Source organism: Pseudophryne corroboree, chromosome 1 (genome assembly GCF_028390025.1).
Source record: "Pseudophryne corroboree isolate aPseCor3 chromosome 1, aPseCor3.hap2, whole genome shotgun sequence".
NCBI lineage: Eukaryota > Metazoa > Chordata > Amphibia > Anura > Myobatrachidae > Pseudophryne > Pseudophryne corroboree.
Genome location: NC_086444.1, coordinates 430,568,722 through 430,589,074, shown reverse-complemented (window position 1 = coordinate 430,589,074; position 20,353 = coordinate 430,568,722). Strand labels below are relative to the sequence as shown.

Here is a 20,353-nt window from a genome sequence, read left to right as displayed (position 1 = left end):
AAGTTTTAGGGGAAACAGTAGTTGAAAAAGACTTGGGGGTGCTCATTGATAATAGACTTAGCAGCAGTACCCAATGCCAAAGTGCAGCAACAAAGGCAAATAATGTATTAGCATGCATAAAAAGGGGAATGGAGACAAGGGATGCGAGTGTAATCCTGCCACTACATAAACCACTGGCACGGCAACACCTTGAATACTGTGTACAGTTCTGGGCACCATACTATGAAAAAGATATCTTGGAACTTGAAAGGGTTCAGAGGCGAGCCACAAAATTGATTAAGGGGCTAAGGCACTGGATTATGAAGAAAGGCTACCTAGGCTAGATATGTTTACACTCAAAAAGAGTTGGTTAAGAGGGGACATCATTAATATTTACAAATAGATAAAGGCACAATACAAGGACCTATCAGGCGATTTATTTATTGAAAAATCTCTGCACGGGACACACAGACACCCTCTGAGATTAGAGGAAAGAATATTTAATACCATACGAAGGAAAGGGCAGTAAAGATTTGGATTCTCTACCTGAGAAGGTAGTTATGGTGGACTCTGTCAATAAGTTTAAAAATGGATGGGATAAATTCCTGACTGAAAAAAAATATTCAAGGGTACAGCTTTTAAAGATAGTATACTGTATATTAGAAAAATCATAAATTATAGTTGCTATTAGACTAAATAAACATAACTTCATCCGGGTAATTATATTAAATTATAGTTACATTCAGATTAGTGTAAGGATTACAATACAGGTTGAAATCGATGGACATTTTGTCTTTTTTCAACCTCATCAACTATGTCACTATGTCACTATGGGGTATATTCAATTGTTGTCGGAAACTGCAATCTTGTCGGAAAGATGACCGTTTTCGACAGGTTTAGTTCGGAAGTGGTCCGGACCTATTTAATGCGGCCCCATTTTTTCCAACAAGTCGGGAAATCCGACTTGTCGGAAAGCTGTTAGCCGCCAATCCACGTGCATTGTAGGAAGTGGGGCCAAACCCAACAGGTTTTAGCACAGTTTCCGACAATGTCAATCCGACTTTTAAAAAAGTCAGATTGACATTGCCGCCGCCTCCTCCATCCATTCTGCCATGCTGGGAGCTTCCCCCAGTGGCATCATCAGCCCCCCTCACTCCTTCTCTCCGGGATGTGCAATGCCAGACACACAGCAGTAGCGCTGCCGCCGCATGGTCTCAGTGGCATCATGAGCCCCCACTCACTCTCTCCCTCCAGGGCGGGCAATGACGGACACACAGCAGTAGCGCCACCACGGCACGGTCTCAGTGGCATCATCAGACCCCACTCACTCTCTCCCTCCGGGGCGGGTGATGACAGACACACAGCAGTAGCGCCGCCGCCGCATGGTCTCAGTGGCATCATGTGCCCCCACTCACTCTCTCCCTCCAGGGCGGGCAATGACGGACACACAGCAGTAGCGCCACCACGGCATGGTCTCAGTGGCATCATCAGACCCCACTCACTCTCTCCCTCCGGGGCGGGTGATGACCGACACACAGCAGTAGCACTGCCACCGCCGCTGCATGGTTTCCGAAACTAGCACCAGAGCAGCGGTTAGTGCTGGGGTCTGTGGGGCTACTGTATGCCTTGCTACAGCCTGAGACACCGCCACTTCTCCATGGGTACTGGGGCAGCTGTGTGCTGGGTCACAGGTCTGTCCCAGCTGCAGCCCCCCACCCCCACACTGCCTGCTGCCCTCCCCACCTGTTCCTCTCTGGCTGCTGCCTGGGGAGCTGGGGACTATCACTCCTCTCACAGCAGCGCTTTCTCCATGGTGCACACACATGTGCAGGGAGTACCCCGTTTCCGACAGTCATTCCAACTTCGGATTTGGCCATTCATTGAATAGGGCTTGTCGGATCCATTCCAACAAATGCATGTCAGAATGGATCCAACAGTAATTGAATATAGCCCTATGACTCTTAGCTCTCGCCCTGCTGCCGGCATTCTGGAGGGCGGGATACCGCTTGCGGGATATTGACAGCCGGCATCCCGTCCACTGGCAAAACATATGTAACCCGTTTGATGGTAGGGTCAGCTAAAAGATAGGGTTAGTACCACACACTGCTATGGATTCAGTATGATATACCAGCTGTCTGGATCCTGGTGGTCAGGAGATTGACGCCGGGATCCCATCAGCTGGATTACCAGCGGCGAGCGCGAGTCCCCTCACGGGCTCACTGCACTTGCCAAGCTTCAGGCAAGTGGCGAACTTCGGTAGTCACAGGGTTATATTTCCCCTCGGGTGGCGATGTGGACCACCACCCGAGTGGGGATTTCGGCTGACAGTCGAGAATCCGACTGCCGGTATTACACCTGGTGTTGGGATTCCGGTGTCAGTCTCCTGAAAGCCGGGATCCAGACAGCCGGCAAATTTAATGCCTCCTCCTACTATGATGAGTATGGGTTTATTAAGATAATGTTAGTGTGGCATTCTGTCATGTTACACTACTGATCCTGGCATGCCCTGACCACCATAAGGTATTTGGATATGCTGGTACTTGTAAAAATTGGTTATTTTTAAGGAATATAATTCATACCTACATTGTTTACATAAATTAGACCCAATTTTACATGAGTTCCAGTGACTGCAAGAGAAGACAACTGATGGACAAACCTGTAGCATTATTTGTTGTGTTTTGGTTATGAGGGTTTTCTAGAAAATGAACATCCCCTTACAGTATCTGTACATAGAATAATAATAATGTCATCAAATGTTTCTAAATATTGATATCACAGGGACTTCAACAGCTCTCTTCCTTTTAAAATATAATTGAGATACTTTTTAAAGTAAATAGACAATTTTTGTTTTGTTTTTGATAAAGAAGCATAATTTCTTTTAATTAATTGCTCCCTCTAGACTTATCTAGTAGCCTATTTCATGCCATACACCAGGATATAAAATGCTGTGCTTTAAATAACTGCTGTCAATGAGTCATACTTGCCTACCTGACCCTCTCCATGAGGGAGAAAATGCAATGAGTACTGTGCTTGCTGTACAACCATTGCGAGTTTCCGTATGAGTCACCTAAGGAGGAGGAAAGAATGGAAGTGAGGTAAGCAAATAGAGTAATGTGCATATAGTGGATTTCATTTGATCATTTATGATTTTAGAATTAATTCTAGGTACCCATAATTTTATCCTGACTGGATCAGTGTGCATAGATAAGAAAGCCAGAGAGTGTTGAGAAAGAGTATTAGAAGGAAAGTATAGAGGGGAAGCCAAGAGATGGACAGAGACATACAGAAAAGGATAAATGGTAGTTAAAGCACCGATGCAAGGCAAACGCACAAGCAAAGGAGCATGCAACAAGGGGATAAGAGGGAGTAAAATGATTGAAGCAAAGAAAGAGGCAGTCTGGCATTTATAACAGAAAAGAGTGATAAATAGATAATTGTAAATGGGTTCATTGGAGAGAGAGAAAATAAGAGGCAATAGGCAGCATAGTAGGAAGGACTGTAAAAAAAAAAGTTGTATATTGCCAGCCACCAAAAGCTCCATCCATGGAGTGTCCTCACTTGCATCATTAGCAATATTTGAAGTACAGTCAGTTGCTGGAGACTAGTGGGTGCGCATAAATGGGGCTGAAAACTAAACTTCAGGGGAAGTTTATAGACTTATGGAGAAGACACAAGACAGAAGAAGGTAAGGGTATAAATGAAGGAATCAGAATTAAAACAACCGGTAAAGGTTATTAGATTAGAGCGAGGAAAATAGGTAAAACAGTCAGAGTGACAACTGAAGGTTAGATACTAGATAAGGATGGGGGATACAAGCAGAATGAAAGAAGTACTGGCAGAAGTAAAGGGAAAAATGTAGGTATGAGGGCAGATAAAGTAAGATGAGGTAACTGAAAGCAATGTATTAAACAGAAATTTCTCCGTATAAGAGGGCAGACTGTCACAACAAAAAATTGATTAAAGCCACAATAAAATGTAAGCGATAATAGGAGACATGAATGTAAATACATTTGATGAAAGCAAAATTGGATTAACTGGATACATACTAGAGATGTGCACCGGAAATTTTTCGGGTTTTGTGTATTGGTTTTGGATTCGGTTCCGTGGCCGTGTTTTGGATTCGGACGCGTTTTGCCAAAACCTCCCTAAAAATTTTTTGTCGGATTCGGGTATGTTTTGGATTCAGGTGTTTTTTTACAAAAAACCATCAAAGCAGCTTAAATCATAGAATTTGGGGGTCATTTTGATCCCATAGTATTATTAACCTCAATAACCATAATTTACACTCATTTTCAGTCTATTCTGAACACCTCACACCTCACAATATTATTTTTAGTCCTAAAATTTGCACCGAGGTCGCTGGATGGCTAAGCTAAGCGACACAAGTGGCCGACACAAACACCTGGCCCATCTAGGAGTGGCACTGCAGTGTCAGACAGGATGGCACTTCAAAAAAATTGTCCCCAAACAACACATGATGCAAAGAAAAAAATAGGTGCACCAAAGTCGCTGTGTGACTAAGCTAAGCGACCCAAGTGGCCGACACAAACACCTGGCCCATCTAGGAGTGGCACTGCAGTGTCAGACAGGATGGCACTTCAAAAAAATAGTCCCCAAACAACACATGATGCAAAGAAAAAAAGAGGTGCACCAAAGTCGCTGTGTGACTAAGCTAAGCGACCCAAGTGGCCGACACAAACACCTGGCCCATCTAGGAGTGGCACTGCAGTGTCAGACAGGATGGCAGATTTAAAAAATAGTCCCCAAACAGCACATGATGCAAAGAAAAAAAAAAGAGGTGCAATGAGGTAGCTGTGTGACTAAGCTAAGCGACCCAAGTGGATGGCTAAGTTAAGCGACACAAGTGGCCGACACAAACACCTGGCCCATCTAGGAGTGGCACTGCAGTGTCAGACAGGATGGCACTTCAAAAAAATAGTCCCCAAACAGCACATGATGCAAAGAAAAAAAGAGACGCACCAAGGTCGCTGTGTGACTAAGCTAAGCGACACAAGTGGCCGACACAAACACCTGGCCCATCTAGGAGTGGCACTGCAGTGTCAGACAGGATGGCACTTCAAAAAAATTGTCCCCAAACAACACATGATGCAAAGAAAAAAAGAGGTGCACCAAAGTCGCTGTGTGACTAAGCTAAGCGACCCAAGTGGCTGACACAAACACCGGGCCCATCTAGGAGTGGCACTGCAGTGTCAGACAGGATGGCAGATTTAAAAAATAGTCCCCAAACAGCACATGATGCAAAGAAAAAAAGAGGTGCAATGAGGTAGCTGTGTGACTAAGCTAAGCGACCCAAGTGGCTGACACAAACACCTGGAGTGGCACTGCAGTTTTCTAGCGAGAGGATGAGTGCTTCCATCCTCATGTGAATCTGAACCACTAGCCATGAACATAGGCCAAGGCCTCAGCCGTTCCTTGCCACTCCGTGTCGTAAATGGCATATTGGCAAGTTTACTCTTCTCATCAGACGCTTTTCATTTTGATTTTTTGGGTCATTTAACTGAACTTTTGTTTTTTGGATTTTACATGCTCTCTACTATGACATTGGGCATCGGCCTTGGCAGACGACGTTGATGGCATTTCATCGTCTCGGCCATGACTAGTGGCAGCAGCTTCAGCACGAGGTGGAAGTGGATCTTGATCTTTCGCTAATTTAACCTCCACATGTTTGTTCTCCATTTTTTAATGTGTGGAATTATATGCCAGTATCAATAGCAATGGCCTACTACTATATATACTGCGCACAACTGAAATGCACCACAGGTATGGATGGATAGTATACTTGACGACACAGAGGTAGGTAGAGCAGTGGCCTTCCGTACCGTATTGCTATATATACTGGTGGTCACTGTCAACAAACTGCAAAACTAAAATGCACCACAGGTATAGAATCTAGATGGATAGTATACTTGACGACACAGAGGTAGGTAGAGCAGTGGCCTTCCGTACCATACTGCTATATATACTGGTGGTCACTGTCAGCAAACTGCAAAACTAAAATGCACCACAGGTATAGAATCTAGATGGATAGTATACTTGATGACACAGAGGTAGGTAGAGCAGTGGCCTTCCGTACCGTACTGCTATATATACTGGTGGTCACTGTCAGCAAACTGCAAAACTAAAATGCACCACAGGTATAGAATCTAGATGGATAGTATACTTGACGACACAGAGGTAGGTAGAGCAGTGGCCTTCCGTACCGTACTGCTATATATACTGGTGGTCACTGTCAGCAAACTGCAAAACTAAATTGCACCACAGGTATAGAATCTAGATGGATAGTATACTTGACGACACAGAGGTAGGTAGAGCAGTGGCCTTCCGTACCATACTGCTATATATACTGGTGGTCACTGTCAGCAAACTGCAAAACTAAAATGCACCACAGGTATAGAATCTAGATGGATAGTATACTTGACGACAAAGAGGTAGGTAGAGCAGTGGCCTTCCGTACCGTATTGCTATATATACTGGTGGTCACTGTCAACAAACTGCAAAACTAAAATGCACCACAGGTATAGAATCTAGATGGATAGTATACTTGACGACACAGAGGTAGGTAGAGCAGTGGCCTTCCATACCATACTGCTATATATACTGGTGGTCACTGTCAGCAAACTGCAAAACTAAAATGCACCACAGGTATAGAATCTAGATGGATAGTATACTTGATGACACAGAGGTAGGTAGAGCAGTGGCCTTCCGTACCGTACTGCTATATATACTGGTGGTCACTGTCAGCAAACTGCAAAACTAAAATGCACCACAGGTATAGAATCTAGATGGATAGTATACTTGACGACACAGAGGTAGGTAGAGCAGTGGCCTTCCGTACCGTACTGCTATATATACTGGTGGTCACTGTCAGCAAACTGCAAAACTAAATTGCACCACAGGTATAGAATCTAGATGGATAGTATACTTGACGACACAGAGGTAGGTAGAGCAGTGGCCTTCCGTACCATACTGCTATATATACTGGTGGTCACTGTCAGCAAACTGCAAAACTAAAATGCACCACAGGTATAGAATCTAGATGGATAGTATACTTGACGACAAAGAGGTAGGTAGAGCAGTGGCCTTCCGTACCGTATTGCTATATATACTGGTGGTCACTGTCAACAAACTGCAAAACTAAAATGCACCACAGGTATAGAATCTAGATGGATAGTATACTTGACGACACAGAGGTAGGTAGAGCAGTGGCCTTCCATACCATACTGCTATATATACTGGTGGTCACTGTCAGCAAACTGCAAAACTAAAATGCACCACAGGTATAGAATCTAGATGGATAGTATACTTGATGACACAGAGGTAGGTAGAGCAGTGGCCTTCCGTACCGTACTGCTATATATACTGGTGGTCACTGTCAGCAAACTGCAAAACTAAAATGCACCACAGGTATAGAATCTAGATGGATAGTATACTTGACGACACAGAGGTAGGTAGAGCAGTTGCCTTCCGTACCGTACTGCTATATATACTGGTGGTCACTGTCAGCAAACTGCAAAACTAAATTGCACCACAGGTATAGAATCTAGATGGATAGTATACTTGACGACACAGAGGTAGGTAGAGCAGTGGCCTTCCGTACCATACTGCTATATATACTGGTGGTCACTGTCAGCAAACTGCAAAACTAAAATGCACCACAGGTATAGAATCTAGATGGATAGTATACTTGACGACACAGAGGTAGGTAGAGCAGTGGCCTTCCGTACCGTACTGCTATATATACTGGTGGTCACTGTCAGCAAACTGCAAAATTAAAATGCACCACAGGTATAGAATCTAGATGGATAGTATACGTAACGACACAGAGGTAGGTAGAGCAGTGGCCTTCCGTACCGTACTGCTATATATACTGGTGGTCACTGTCAGCAAACTGCAAAACTAAAATGCACCACAGGTATAGAATCTAGATGGATAGTATACTTGACGACACAGAGGTAGGTAGAGCAGTGGCCTTCCGTATCGTACTGCTATATATACTGGTGGTCACTGTCAGCAAAACTCTGCACTGTACTCCTCCTATATAATACTGCTGGTCCCCAGTCCCCACAATAAAGCAGTGTGAGCACAGATATATGCAGCACACTGAGCACAGATATGGAGCGTTTTTCAGGCAGACAACGTATAATACTGGTGGTCACTGGTCAGCAAAACTCTGCACTGTACTCCTCCTATATAATACTGCTGGTCCCCAGTCCCCACAATAAAGCAGTGTGAGCACAGATATATGCAGCACACTGAGCTCAGATATGGAGCGTTTTTCAGACAGACAACGTATAATACTGGTGGTCACTGGCAGAGGCAGGACTCTGGGAGGCAACGGAGTCATCTGCCGACGGGCTCCTGCTCTGAAGGGGGGCACCTCTCCTCCCATTCTGTGACACCAGTGAATTAAGTTAATTGATAGCTGCCGCTATCTTTTCAGTGGCCGACTTCCTCACTAGTCACTGCACCTTACTAATCACACCCTCTTTATTATACACATTTTACAAGTGTCACACCCAGGATTAGAAACCACAACCTATTACACTGGAAGCAGACACCTTACTGATGAAGCTGTTTGCGCCTGTATAGGAAATATGAGAATTTTAACTATATGAAGATACTTCTCTGACAATCACACGTAACTTCGTATAGTTAGAATTCTCATGCTTCCTCTACAGGAGCAAATAGCTCCATCAGCAAAGTGTCTGCTGTCACACACACACACACAAACACACACACACACACACACACACACACACACACTTTTATCTTGATATAGGAAATATGGGGGCACCAATATTTATCTTGCCTCCGGGCAACTGGGACGAACTTACGCCACTGGTCAGCAAAACTCTGCACTGTACTCCTCCTATATAATACTGCTGGTCCCCAGTCCCCACAATTAAGCAGTGTGAGCACAGATATATGCAGCACACTGAGCACAGATATGGAGCGTTTTTCAGGCAGAGAACGGATAAAACTGGTGGTCACTGATCAGCAAAACTCTGCACTGTACTCCTCCTATATAATACAGCTGCTCCCCAGTCACCACAATTAAGCAATAAGCACAAATATTTGCAGCAACATTAATAAACGGAGAGGACGCCAGCCACGTCCTCTCCCTAACATTTCCAATGCACGAGTGAAAATGGCGTCGACGCGCGTCTCCTTATATAGAATCCAAATCTCGCGAGAATCCGACAGCGGGACCATGACGTTCGGGCGCGCTCGGATTAACGGAGCCATACGGGAGAATCCGAGTATGCCTCGGACCCGTGTAAAATGGGTGAAGTTCGGGGGGGTTCGGTTTCCGAGGAACCGAACCCGCTCATCACTAATACATACAGTCCAAAAGAGGAGTGCTGATAAATATAGACTGTGACAAGTAGCTTGCAAAAGGAAAAAGTCAGTTAGGAAAAGCGGTCAGATTTAACAGGAATAGCATCAGAGACATAATGGGCCTGATGCTGAGAAAGAAGCAAGCCAGCTGACGTAGCATATCTTGTGTGAATTCACTTTGTGAAAATAATACTTCATAGTACTGTACATCTAGGGTACAGGACATTGGAGATCTAACATAGGCCACGTGCAGTAAAGGTCGTCCATGCAACTGCAAAGCACATGCAACCTGGATAAAATATAATTTACGTTCAAGAACACTATAGTACAGTATTTATGGGTGGTCAAGGGAAGGTGCAAACATCAGATGATAATGTTGACAGTATACAACGCTAGGGAGAAGTTATAATGTTTTGAATTGATTGAAAGAGATGAGAACTAGTCAGATTATAAGCAGCTATTGGCTGGCAGCTCTCTATCTTTTCTACTTTCCCACCCTACCCCTCAATTTTATGGCCATATGTTGTTCTCAATGTTTGCTGCAGTTGACAGCTGCATGGTTTGAATTGTTCATGATTTATTAGTGGGTGCGCTCTCCTCATATGATTTGATGGCCAAACAAATGTCCCTTCTTGGAATTAACACAAGCTGCCTCTAAGGGGCTTGTGTGTGTGTGTCTTGTCCTGATTTTCATTTGTTCTTTATCTGCCACCATATTGACTTGACTTATTAAATTAGAATAACATTTCATTACAAAATTCAATTTGTCAAAATAAATTTTGACCATAATTTAAATGATAACTCCTATTGTGTGTGTCTTTATTTTTTAGATAACGTTTTTAGATAAGTATTAAACTGGGTCTATGGGAAGAAGGTAACTGATATATAACATTCAGTATATTACACTTATGTTTGCATGTTTAAGCAATGACTGACTTACCAGTTTATGAAACAAGGGCAACACAATTTATGTAATTTATGGATGATATTCTGATATTTCTGGCACTTCTCCAGCAGTAGTAGTAGCTTTCTATCATTTCAGTTAATGACTAACAGGTTCACTTTGTGCCGTTGAGTAATATTCTTCTTTAGTGTCCTGACTTGTTCACCTGAGCAGAAGTTCCTGAGTAGTCCTCTCCCCTGAAAATTTCTGTTTCAGGTCAAATATCTTTCATTGTGTCTCTATTACTGACAGAGATATACTGTGTGGCAGCCATTTTTGTGGAGGCCAGAATGCACTGAGGTCACATACACAAATACGATTTATTAATTACTGTAGTCCTGCGGTCTAGTTCAATCTCTCTTTATTTTCTTTTTTCAAGATTGCAATATTTTCCTAATGATGATTCATCTGCCAATGCCAGTCTTTATGATGGATTCATTCTTTTGGGCCTTACAACAATTCCAGCTTTACAGACCTTGATTTTGGCATTGTTTGCTGTTACTTACATTATGACTGTTGCTGGCAATTTGATGATCATTATAATAATCAGTCTGGACATTCATCTTCACTCACCAATGTACTTCTTTCTGGTCCATCTAGCATTCCTAGAACTACTTTATACCACCACTCTCATCCCAAATACCTTAAGGATATTTTTGGATAAAAAAAAGAACATTTCATTTGTGGGATGTCTTACACAGATGTTTACCTTCATTACTTTGGGGGGTTCTGAGTGTGTCCTACTTGGCACTATGGCATACGACAGGTATGTAGCTATATGCCAGCCTCTGCACTACCATACAATAATGAACCCTAAATGTTGTCTCCATCTGGCACTAACGTGTTGGTGCTCTGGATTCCTGAACTCCTTACTGCACACAATACTCACATCAATGTTACCTTTCTGCAATGATCGTCATGTTAAACATTATTTTTGTGAGATTCCCAGTATCTTAAAACTCTCTTGTAAGGATACCTTTATGAATGAATTGCTGATCTTCTTATTTGGTGGTAGTATGACGGTGGGTTCGCTTATCCTGATTCTTGTCTCATATACTTGCATTATTGCCAAAGTATTGAGAATTCCAGGCAGAGCAGGGAAACATAAAATGTTTTCCACATGCATTTCTCACCTTATAGTGGTCAGCATTTTCTTTGGTACCGTGATCCACATATATATACGGCCAACTTCACAGACCTCCTCTGACCAGAATCGAGTGATATCCGTGGTCTATGGTGTAGTAACTCCACTTTTTAACCCAATAATATATAGCTTTCGAAATAGTGAATTTCAAAGGTCATTCCAGAAACTGCTAATCTTTTTTAAAGCTTACTAATTATGTTATGTACTAAAATTAAGATCAGGAGCTTCACAGAACACCTAGCTCTCTCATATCAGCACCACAGTGATTCCCACAGGTTTTAAGGATATCCATGCTTGAGCACAGGTTACTTACTTGGTACCAGCGGCGGCTCCTACCTGGATTCCTACAGGAAGCCAGCTCCTGCTAATCGCAACCCAGTATGGCAGTCCCAGAAGGAGGAAACACCTCCCAATGGGACTGCCTGTCCTGCGGGTGATTGGCAGATAAGACTTCCAATAGGAAGTCACTGCCAGTCACAGTGTAGTCAGTACAGTCTCAGGGACTCACTGAGCTAAGGTGGTGGATTTTACGGGGAAGGGTGAGGGGGTTTCCTGCTTAGGTAAAATCCACCACTGCTTAGTACCTCAGTCGATTTGATTTAACCATCTGGGATCAGGCATGGATATCCTAAAACCTGGAATGTAAAAGTGGAGTTTTGGGAACCTCATGTAGACAGTGTGGCTTTAAAGTATCAAACAAACAGAAGCAGATTAGCTGTAGCTTGCACTTACAGTGTTGTTGGTGTATAACATTCACTGTTAGTACAATGAAGCACATTATACAGTATCACAATCTATCAGCGCAGTCACTAGTAGCAGCAAACAGTATTGGTTACTACTGATGCATGCAGTGCAAACAAGCAACACAGGAAAGATGGTCTGATGTTGACCGCCACTCATTTTGCTAAAAGCCAAGCGCTGAGAATGGGTATTTGCCAGCTACTCTCTCACTAATTAGAGTCTGGACTAATGAGTCAGAGGTGGCAGACTGAGGGGGACCAGCGGTTCACCACCAGTCCAGGACTACTGTGACTCCAGAAAAAATTGCAGACTGGTGGAATCCCATAAAGGTGGATACAATCCTACCAGCTCAATAAAATATGTAATAAAGGCACAATTCTGCAGCAATGAAAATAGTCTCCTTTTTTCTGTATTGTCTCTACAACCCTAAATGCTTCATGACTATTCTATCCTTCTCTCAATGTGCCTTAAACTCAGTTTACAGTGATATTCCATTAGACCAGTGGGCTATTGAACCCTAGTCTACATTACTGATTTTTCCTCCTTCCCTCTCCTTTTTTAATTTATCTGTATTCCTTCTCCCAATAGTATGTTCAGATTGGAAACTATTCTTAATAAATAATATCTAAAGAAAAAGAAAATAGTTATGTCAGATATTACAAGAATTGTATGTGCTGTTAGAAAAGAATAGAGCTTTCAAAACCAACTGCTTTTTACTGAGAGCTTAAAGTGCTTTATGTAACAGGTTTGATCATAATAAAATTGATTCCTATGCACCTCACATCAGCATTTTTGTAAGTCTCACATAATGTTGCAGACATCTATTAAAAAGCTTGTGTCTATAATTTCATGACTATCTATACAGAGCTTGAACAGTGCTTTCATATTGCAGTTGAATCACAGTGCAATAAGCAGCCTGGCACACTATCCTAAGGAGTCTATTTTAATAATCCCTGCAATTCAATAAAACCTTAACACAGGGCATATCTGAGTTATCTCTTGTGTTACAGTAAGGAAACTAACACTACAGACCGCCCGCTGTATTATTCTTAATGTTGACAACTGTATGCATACCTCCCAACTGTCCCGCTTTCAGTGGGACAGTCCCGCTATTCGGTCCCTGTCCCGCTGTCCCACCCGCGGGCAGCAGTGTCCCGCGGGCGGGGGGGGGGGAGGGACAGTTGGGAGAGCCTTTGATCACCTGCTGCTCTGCTCTGCAGAGCAGCTGGTGATCACTGAATACATGCTGTGCGCACGCGCACGGCATGTATTCAGTGCTAGGAGCGGAGCATGGGCTGCCCAGCTGCTCGGGGAGTGCTGGGCACGCCCCCAAAAGGCAGAAAAATAGCCCTTTTGGAGCGACCACGCCCACCTGAATGAGGCCACACCCATCACGAGAAGGCCATGTCCCCGTTTGAGGTCGGCACGCGGCTGCGCAAGAGTCCCGTCTTCATCAACCCGAAAGTTGGGAGGTATGTGTATGTGACAATTTACAGAAGTGTCCAATTACATCTACTGAAGCTTCCCTGCCTTCTTGGTAGCGGTGAGTGTATTTTTTGTGCAACTTTTTCCATTAAAATGCTTATTTGCAAAGTGATGTGAATAGGATGCACAAGCAGCTTTTGCTAAATAAAATATGTGGCATGCCTATATTCTTTGTGCAACCGTGGCTGTATCTGCATATAAAATGATACACTACAGTGTTTTCCCTACTGTACCACTACTAACTTTGGCCTCACAAATGGAGCAGATGCCTTCACAAATGTTGGCAGGATATGAGTAAAAATAATCCCACATCCAAGAGATTGTTTTTGGTTTTATATCAAGGTACCACGGCTTTCTTGTTATCATGTGCAAGAACTGCTGCCACTGGTGGCTGACTAACACAAACAACATCATCAACATCCTTATCATCCTCAGTAGTGTCAGATAGTACACAAATATCCTCCTCATCCTGTTCCGCTTCCACAGAAGAATCCTCAATTTCTATTTTATCATCATTGTCATTAGACGAAGGAAGCTTCTCTATGAGTTAAGTCTAAGAAAAGTCAGACTCACATTTAGCTAATTTAGACACCCCTATATCCTCCTTGGGTATTTGTAAACATACAGGTTGTTCTTTATCCTAAGTGTTCTTTTTTTGGAGCATTGATTTGTTGGTTTTTAATGTGACACCTCTGCCCATTTTTTTACATTGTGAAAGAAAGGTGCCCTCTAGACCACCTTTAATAGATGTTGTAGTACTATCATGACTGGCAGCAGCCACAGCACTAGTACTTGGTTGCTGCTCCTGCTCTTACATTGACTGATCTTGATCAATATAGCACCTACAATACACACAAGTTGTACATAAAACAACTATAGTATTTATTTGTACTTTTTTAACAAATAACAACTCACAATGAGGACTCACATTACCAGTGTGATCATTAGGGTTACACAGTAGCACCAGTGTGACACACTTAGACAATAGATGCAACTTCCAAGTTCATGCATTATTATAAAATAATAGACAATGATTTGCTTACTGCCTGTACTGTATCTACCTTGGCCAATATTAACACTTAGGGGACTGGAATGGACAGATAAGTAAGCTCGGCACTGGAGTGGACAGATAGTTCAGCTCAGCACTGAAGTAAAGCCAACACAGACATCAGCAGCACACTCCAGTGTCTGTTGTGAAATGGTACCAAAATCTCGCTGCAGGGACTTACTATATATAGAATCCAAAACCTGCAAGACACAATGCTGTGATGACGACATTTTGCCTCGGTTAGAATCGGAGGCCTGGTGGCACAAGTGGAGCCATGGCTTGGACTCATCTCTAGTTTCTGAGTAGATCCGAATCCTGACTCAGGTAATTCTGCCAAATTCAGTTGTCAAAATGAGACAAACTATAATTTTCCTGGAAATCTCAGATATCTCGTATTTTAGATTGCATTTACTGTAAGAATCCCTCCCACGTGATCAGGTGACAATTGACACAAGAGAATGTAGGGGGAGGGTGTGGGCTGTAGCTATTCATAAAAAGCGCCAAGAGGGCTTCATTAGGACGCTATTAAGGCAAAGAGTTTTTGTACATGGTGTCTGGGAAGGGTAACTGCAGGCATGTGAATTAGAGTGTATGTTTGTTTGTTTATCAACTGCAATCTTGTGCACAGCAAACATGATACTGTGTGCTTGTCAGACACTAGTACCACTTGCAATCCAGTGCTAAAAGCTGGATGTTGTGTGTGGTTGTTAAAGTGAACTTTCACTTGTTTAAATTTTCACAAGAATATCTATCTACACACTGTAATATTCCATACAGTTCTCACACTAACATATTGTTACATGCTCTCTCCTCACTTTCTCCGCCATCTGTATCACCCCTGTGCCAGGGTCGGATTAAGCATTGGTTGGGCCCAATGCATTTAAAACAGGGGGGTCCAGGGGAAGGGGGTGTATATTAGATTAGGCATACCTCCCAACATGACCTATTCCAGGAGAGACAAAGTGCTATCTACCTGTACTTCCCTCTTAATATATGATTGACGTCCCCTGTGTTGAACTAGTTAATTATTAAAAAAAGGGTGTTCTTAAAAAATTAAAAGAGAAGTCTAGGAATAGAGCATTTTGTTCCTCCTGGAAAGGGTCATGATGGGAGGTACAGTTTGTGTATATTAAATTTAAATGGGTGTGGTATATCCTGGCAGCGGAATCCCGGCAGGGGGCGAACGAGTGCAACAAGTCCCTTGTGGGCTCGCTGTGCTCGTCACACTATAGGCTCGGTGGAAACCTGCAGAAGCCATGGGTTCTATTCCCACTCTATGGGTGTCATGGACACCCATGAGTGGGAATAGTCCCTGTTGGTTGGCATTCCGATCGTTGTGATTGTGAGTGGGCGGGACATATTGAGAGGTTATGCGACCATCAGTCTCCTGACCGCTGGTCACATAACTACATCCCATTTAAACCAATGGTGTATATTAGATTTAAACTAATAATTTGATTATTCCTGGTTACTGTTTATAGCTCCACCTAATTGAGAGACAACAGTTTTTTTGTAGTGGAACAAAGACAACTTAATCTTAAAATACATATAGAAAAATGTAATTTATAATTTATCTTATCACATGCAAGAATCGCAGCAGCTTCTATACTACTTACACACTGGGACATGACGCAGGAGGACTCTTCGTGTGTCTCTTGACCCAAATGCTCCCATTAGAGAACAGGTTACACAGGACCCAGGCACACAGGTGGGGATGAGGAGAAGCTGGGATCCCTGGTCACTTACAGCTCTCATTCCCTTACTATCTCTCCTTTGGTCTGGAAGCTCCATCAGTAGCACATGAAACCTGATACTCCTGTGCCTCTGCCTGCACTGCATGCTATCCTGCTCATATTCTGGCTGCATGCTTCTGCTGCTTCACAAGAATGAGTGCTAGTGATGTCAGTGTGCACCAGCCAGGGTGACCCCTAACAGAAGGGGACCCAGGTTACAGGATCCCCTGCACCCCCCCTTATTTGGCTATGCCCTGTGCCTTCCCTTATATATGTAAGCTCTCACAAGAAGGGCCCTCACCACTCATATGCTTTTCCATCTCTTACTTATACCATCATATATTATTGTATTATTAGTATCTTGTTATGCACACCAGTGCCTGCAGGAATGTACTGGTGTTTGAACTGTTATACACACCAGTGCCTGCAGGAATGTACTGGTGTCTGAACAGAGAGGGATGCAAAACAAATGAACTCACAGACAGACTGGGAAATATGACATAACGTACACAGAAGGTGATAGGGTAACAAAACCAACACAGAGTGAACAGAGAAGCCCAGAGGCTAAGAAACTGGGTGTCTCCCTAGTATTAGAAATGCTCAGATGGAAAAAGCAAGATGTTGTGTTTTAATACGTAGAGAACCCGAAATGCTGTTGCTAAGGGCAACAGCAAAACCCTAAAGGGTTACCAACAGGTGTGGCAGTAAACTCCTTGGTCAGAGATGGAATAATAGACACAAGGAGAGTCTCCACAATCCTAATTCTCACTTGCAGGGCCCAGGTTCAGCTTACTGCCACTAAACTGACACATGGACGCCCTGCACAGTGATTATGCAGGCAGGTCTGAAAGTACAGCCACAAACCTGCTGGGTTCACAGAATAGCAAAAGAACCTCAGCAGGCTAAACGACTGACTCCAGTCTTACTGCTAGGTCTGGATTGGCAGAGTGTAGTACCAAATGCCCAGGCCTATTTGCAGTAAGCAACAACAAAATACAAAGCTACACAGTACTGGCTAACTTTCAGGAACTGACTAACCAACAAAGATTCAGCAGCATCTGCTTAACCTGAGAAGAGGCCTTATAAAGCAGGTGCTGTCCACGCCCCCCTCAGACCTCACAGACTGTGAGCACAAAAACCAGCACCGGATCCCATGCCTGTAACCACTGCACAGCAAAAGACCCGAACCGGAGTATCAGCTGCGCTCAGGTTACTCCGCTAGCACTTGTCTCCCAGTTGCCATGACGACGTGGCAGCACAGGGCAGAAGACCCTAACAGTACCCCCCCTCTGACGAGGGGTCAAAGAACCCCTACCACCGGGTTTATCGGGGAACTGCGAGAAGAAAGAGCGTATCAGTCTGGGGGCATGAAGATCACAACTGCGCACCCACGACCGCTCCTCCGGGCCATACCCCTTCCAGTGCACCAAAAATGACAGCCGACCCCGAACCATCTTGGAGTCAAGAATCCTTTCAACAACAAACTCCCTCTGGCCACGTATCAGAAGAGGGGAAGGTCTTCCTCTGGAAGAAGGATTACTAATCGCCCATTTTAAAAGGGAACAATTAAATGTTTTATTGATACCCAAAGAACGGGGCAGATCTAACTGAAATGCCACCGGATTGATAACCCTGGTGATCTTATAAGGGCCGATGAACCGGGGGCCTAACTTATGAGATGGCTGTTTCAACTTCAAATTCTTGGTAGACAACCAGACGAAGTCTCCTAATTTGAAGCTGCAGGGTCTTTTCCGCTTATCAAAAACCCTTTTGGTCACTAATGACACAGACACAAGGGCTTTCTTCACTTTCCTCCAAATACCTCTAAGGACCGAAACCACAGAGGAACCACCAGGCGTGGAGTCCAGGGGGTCAAAAGAATTGGCCTTAGGATGATGCCCATACACACAAAGGAAGGGAGAGATCCCTGTAGCAGAGTGAGCCGCGTTGTTATAGGCAAACTCCGCCATTGACAGATGAGCAACCCAGTCAGTCTGACACTTGGAGACATAACACCTGAGGAACTGCTCCAAGGTCTGGTTCACCCTTTCAGTCTGCCCATTAGACTGCGGATGGTAGCCTGACGACAAGCTGACAGAAATCTGGAGATCGGAACAAAATGCCCTCCAGAATTTGGCCACAAACTGGGATCCGCGGTCAGAGACCACATCAAGTGGCAACCCGTGGAGGCGCACAACATGCAGCATAAATAATTCAGACAGGCGTCTGGCCGATGGCAGCCCAACCAGTGGAACGAAGTGCGCCATCTTCGAAAACCTGTCAACGACAACCCAGATGGCTGTCATCCCAGAGGATTTGGGCAAGTCCACAACAAAATCCATTGAAATGTGGGTCCATGGCTTAGATGGAATAGAGAGTGGATGTAATGGGCCAACAGGAACCCCTCTAGGAGTCTTATTTCGGGCACAGATGTCACATGCCCGAACCCACTGATCCACATCCTTAGCCACCGAGGGCTACCACACCGCCCTAGATAGCAACTCCCGAGTTCTGGCAATACCCGGGTGACCTGCCGACTTCTTGGCATGGAATTCCAGGAACACTCGCTGTCTTAACCTAGGAGGCACAAACAAAAGACCTACCGGAAGGTCTGGAGGAGCCTGCTCCTGTGCTCTAAGGACTAATGACAAGAGGTCCTGGGTAATGCCCACTTTAATACATGATGGGGACACAATGGGCAACGGCTCCTCGGTGGTCTCCTGGATTGGAGCAAAACTCCGCGAGAGCGCATCAGCCTTGATGTTTTTTGACCCAGGGCGATATGTTATCAAAAAATTAAAGCGAGCAAAAAACAAAGCCCATCGTGCCTGCCTGGCATTGAGACGCTTCGCTGACTCTAAATATGCCAAATTCTTATGGTCGGTGAGAATTGAGACCACAAACTTAGCCCCCTCAAGCCAGTGTCTCCACTCCTCGAGTGCATCCTTAATAGCCAACAATTCCCGGTTACCCACGTCATAATTCATCTCGGCAGGCGAAAATTTACGGGAAAAGTAAGCACAGGGATGAAGGCGATTATCAGACACTCCCATCTGAGAGAGCACTGCCCCAATACCCATCTCAGAGGCATCCACCTCCACCACAAAAGGACGCTCTGGATCTGGGTGTCGCAGCACCTTGGCCGAGACAAATGCCCTTTTGAGACGGGCAAAAGCCGCTTTGGCCTCACGAGACCAGTGAGCAACATCCGCCCCTTTCTTAGTGAGTGCCACCAAGGGCGCCACTATAGACGAAAATCCAGCGATAAATCGTCTATAAAAATTTGCAAAGCCCAGGAAACGCTGAAGCGCCTTCAAACTAGTGGGCTGCACCCAATCCAGGACTGCCTGTACCTTGGAACCCTCCATTTGGAAACCTTCTTGGGAGAAAATATATCCTAGAAATGCGATTTGCTGAACTTCAAATTCGCACTTCTCCAGCTTCGCCCCAAGCCGGTGGTCTCTGAGTTTCTGGAGGACTAAGCGTACATGCTTCCGATGTTCCTCCAGGGAATGGGAGAAGATTAGGATGTCATCTAAGTATACAACTAAGAATCTATCCAAATATTCCCTGAGCACATCGTTCATGAAATCCTGGAAGACTGCCGGGGCATTACAGAGCCCAAAAGGCATCACCAAATATTCATAATGCCCTGAGTGGGTATTAAAGGCAGTCTTCCATTCATCCCCCTCTCTTATTCGGATTAGATTGTACGCACCGCGTAGGTCAATCTTAGAAAAAATGGTGGCAGTACGAAGCTGGTCAAACAAGACCGAAATGAGAGGCAGTGGGTATGAGTTTTTAATCGTGATACGGTTCAATTCCCTGAAGTCGATGCAGGGTCGCAATGAACCGTCCTTTTTACCCACGAAGAAGAACCCCGACCCAACTGGAGACTGTGAAGGTCTGATAAATCCTTT

General features: G+C 44.3%; 1 protein-coding gene across 1 annotated transcript; it reads left to right on the top strand.

The window, feature by feature from the left end:
• The first annotated feature begins 3,638 nt into the window (after window positions 1-3,638).
• On the top strand, window positions 3,639-11,619 carry LOC134966923 (olfactory receptor 5V1-like). The gene is made up of 2 exons (XM_063943970.1): window positions 3,639-3,664; window positions 10,662-11,619. Exons 1-2 carry the CDS (start codon window positions 3,639-3,641, stop codon window positions 11,617-11,619), a joined length of 984 nt encoding a protein of 327 aa, XP_063800040.1.
• The last annotated feature ends 8,734 nt before the right edge of the window (window positions 11,620-20,353 follow it).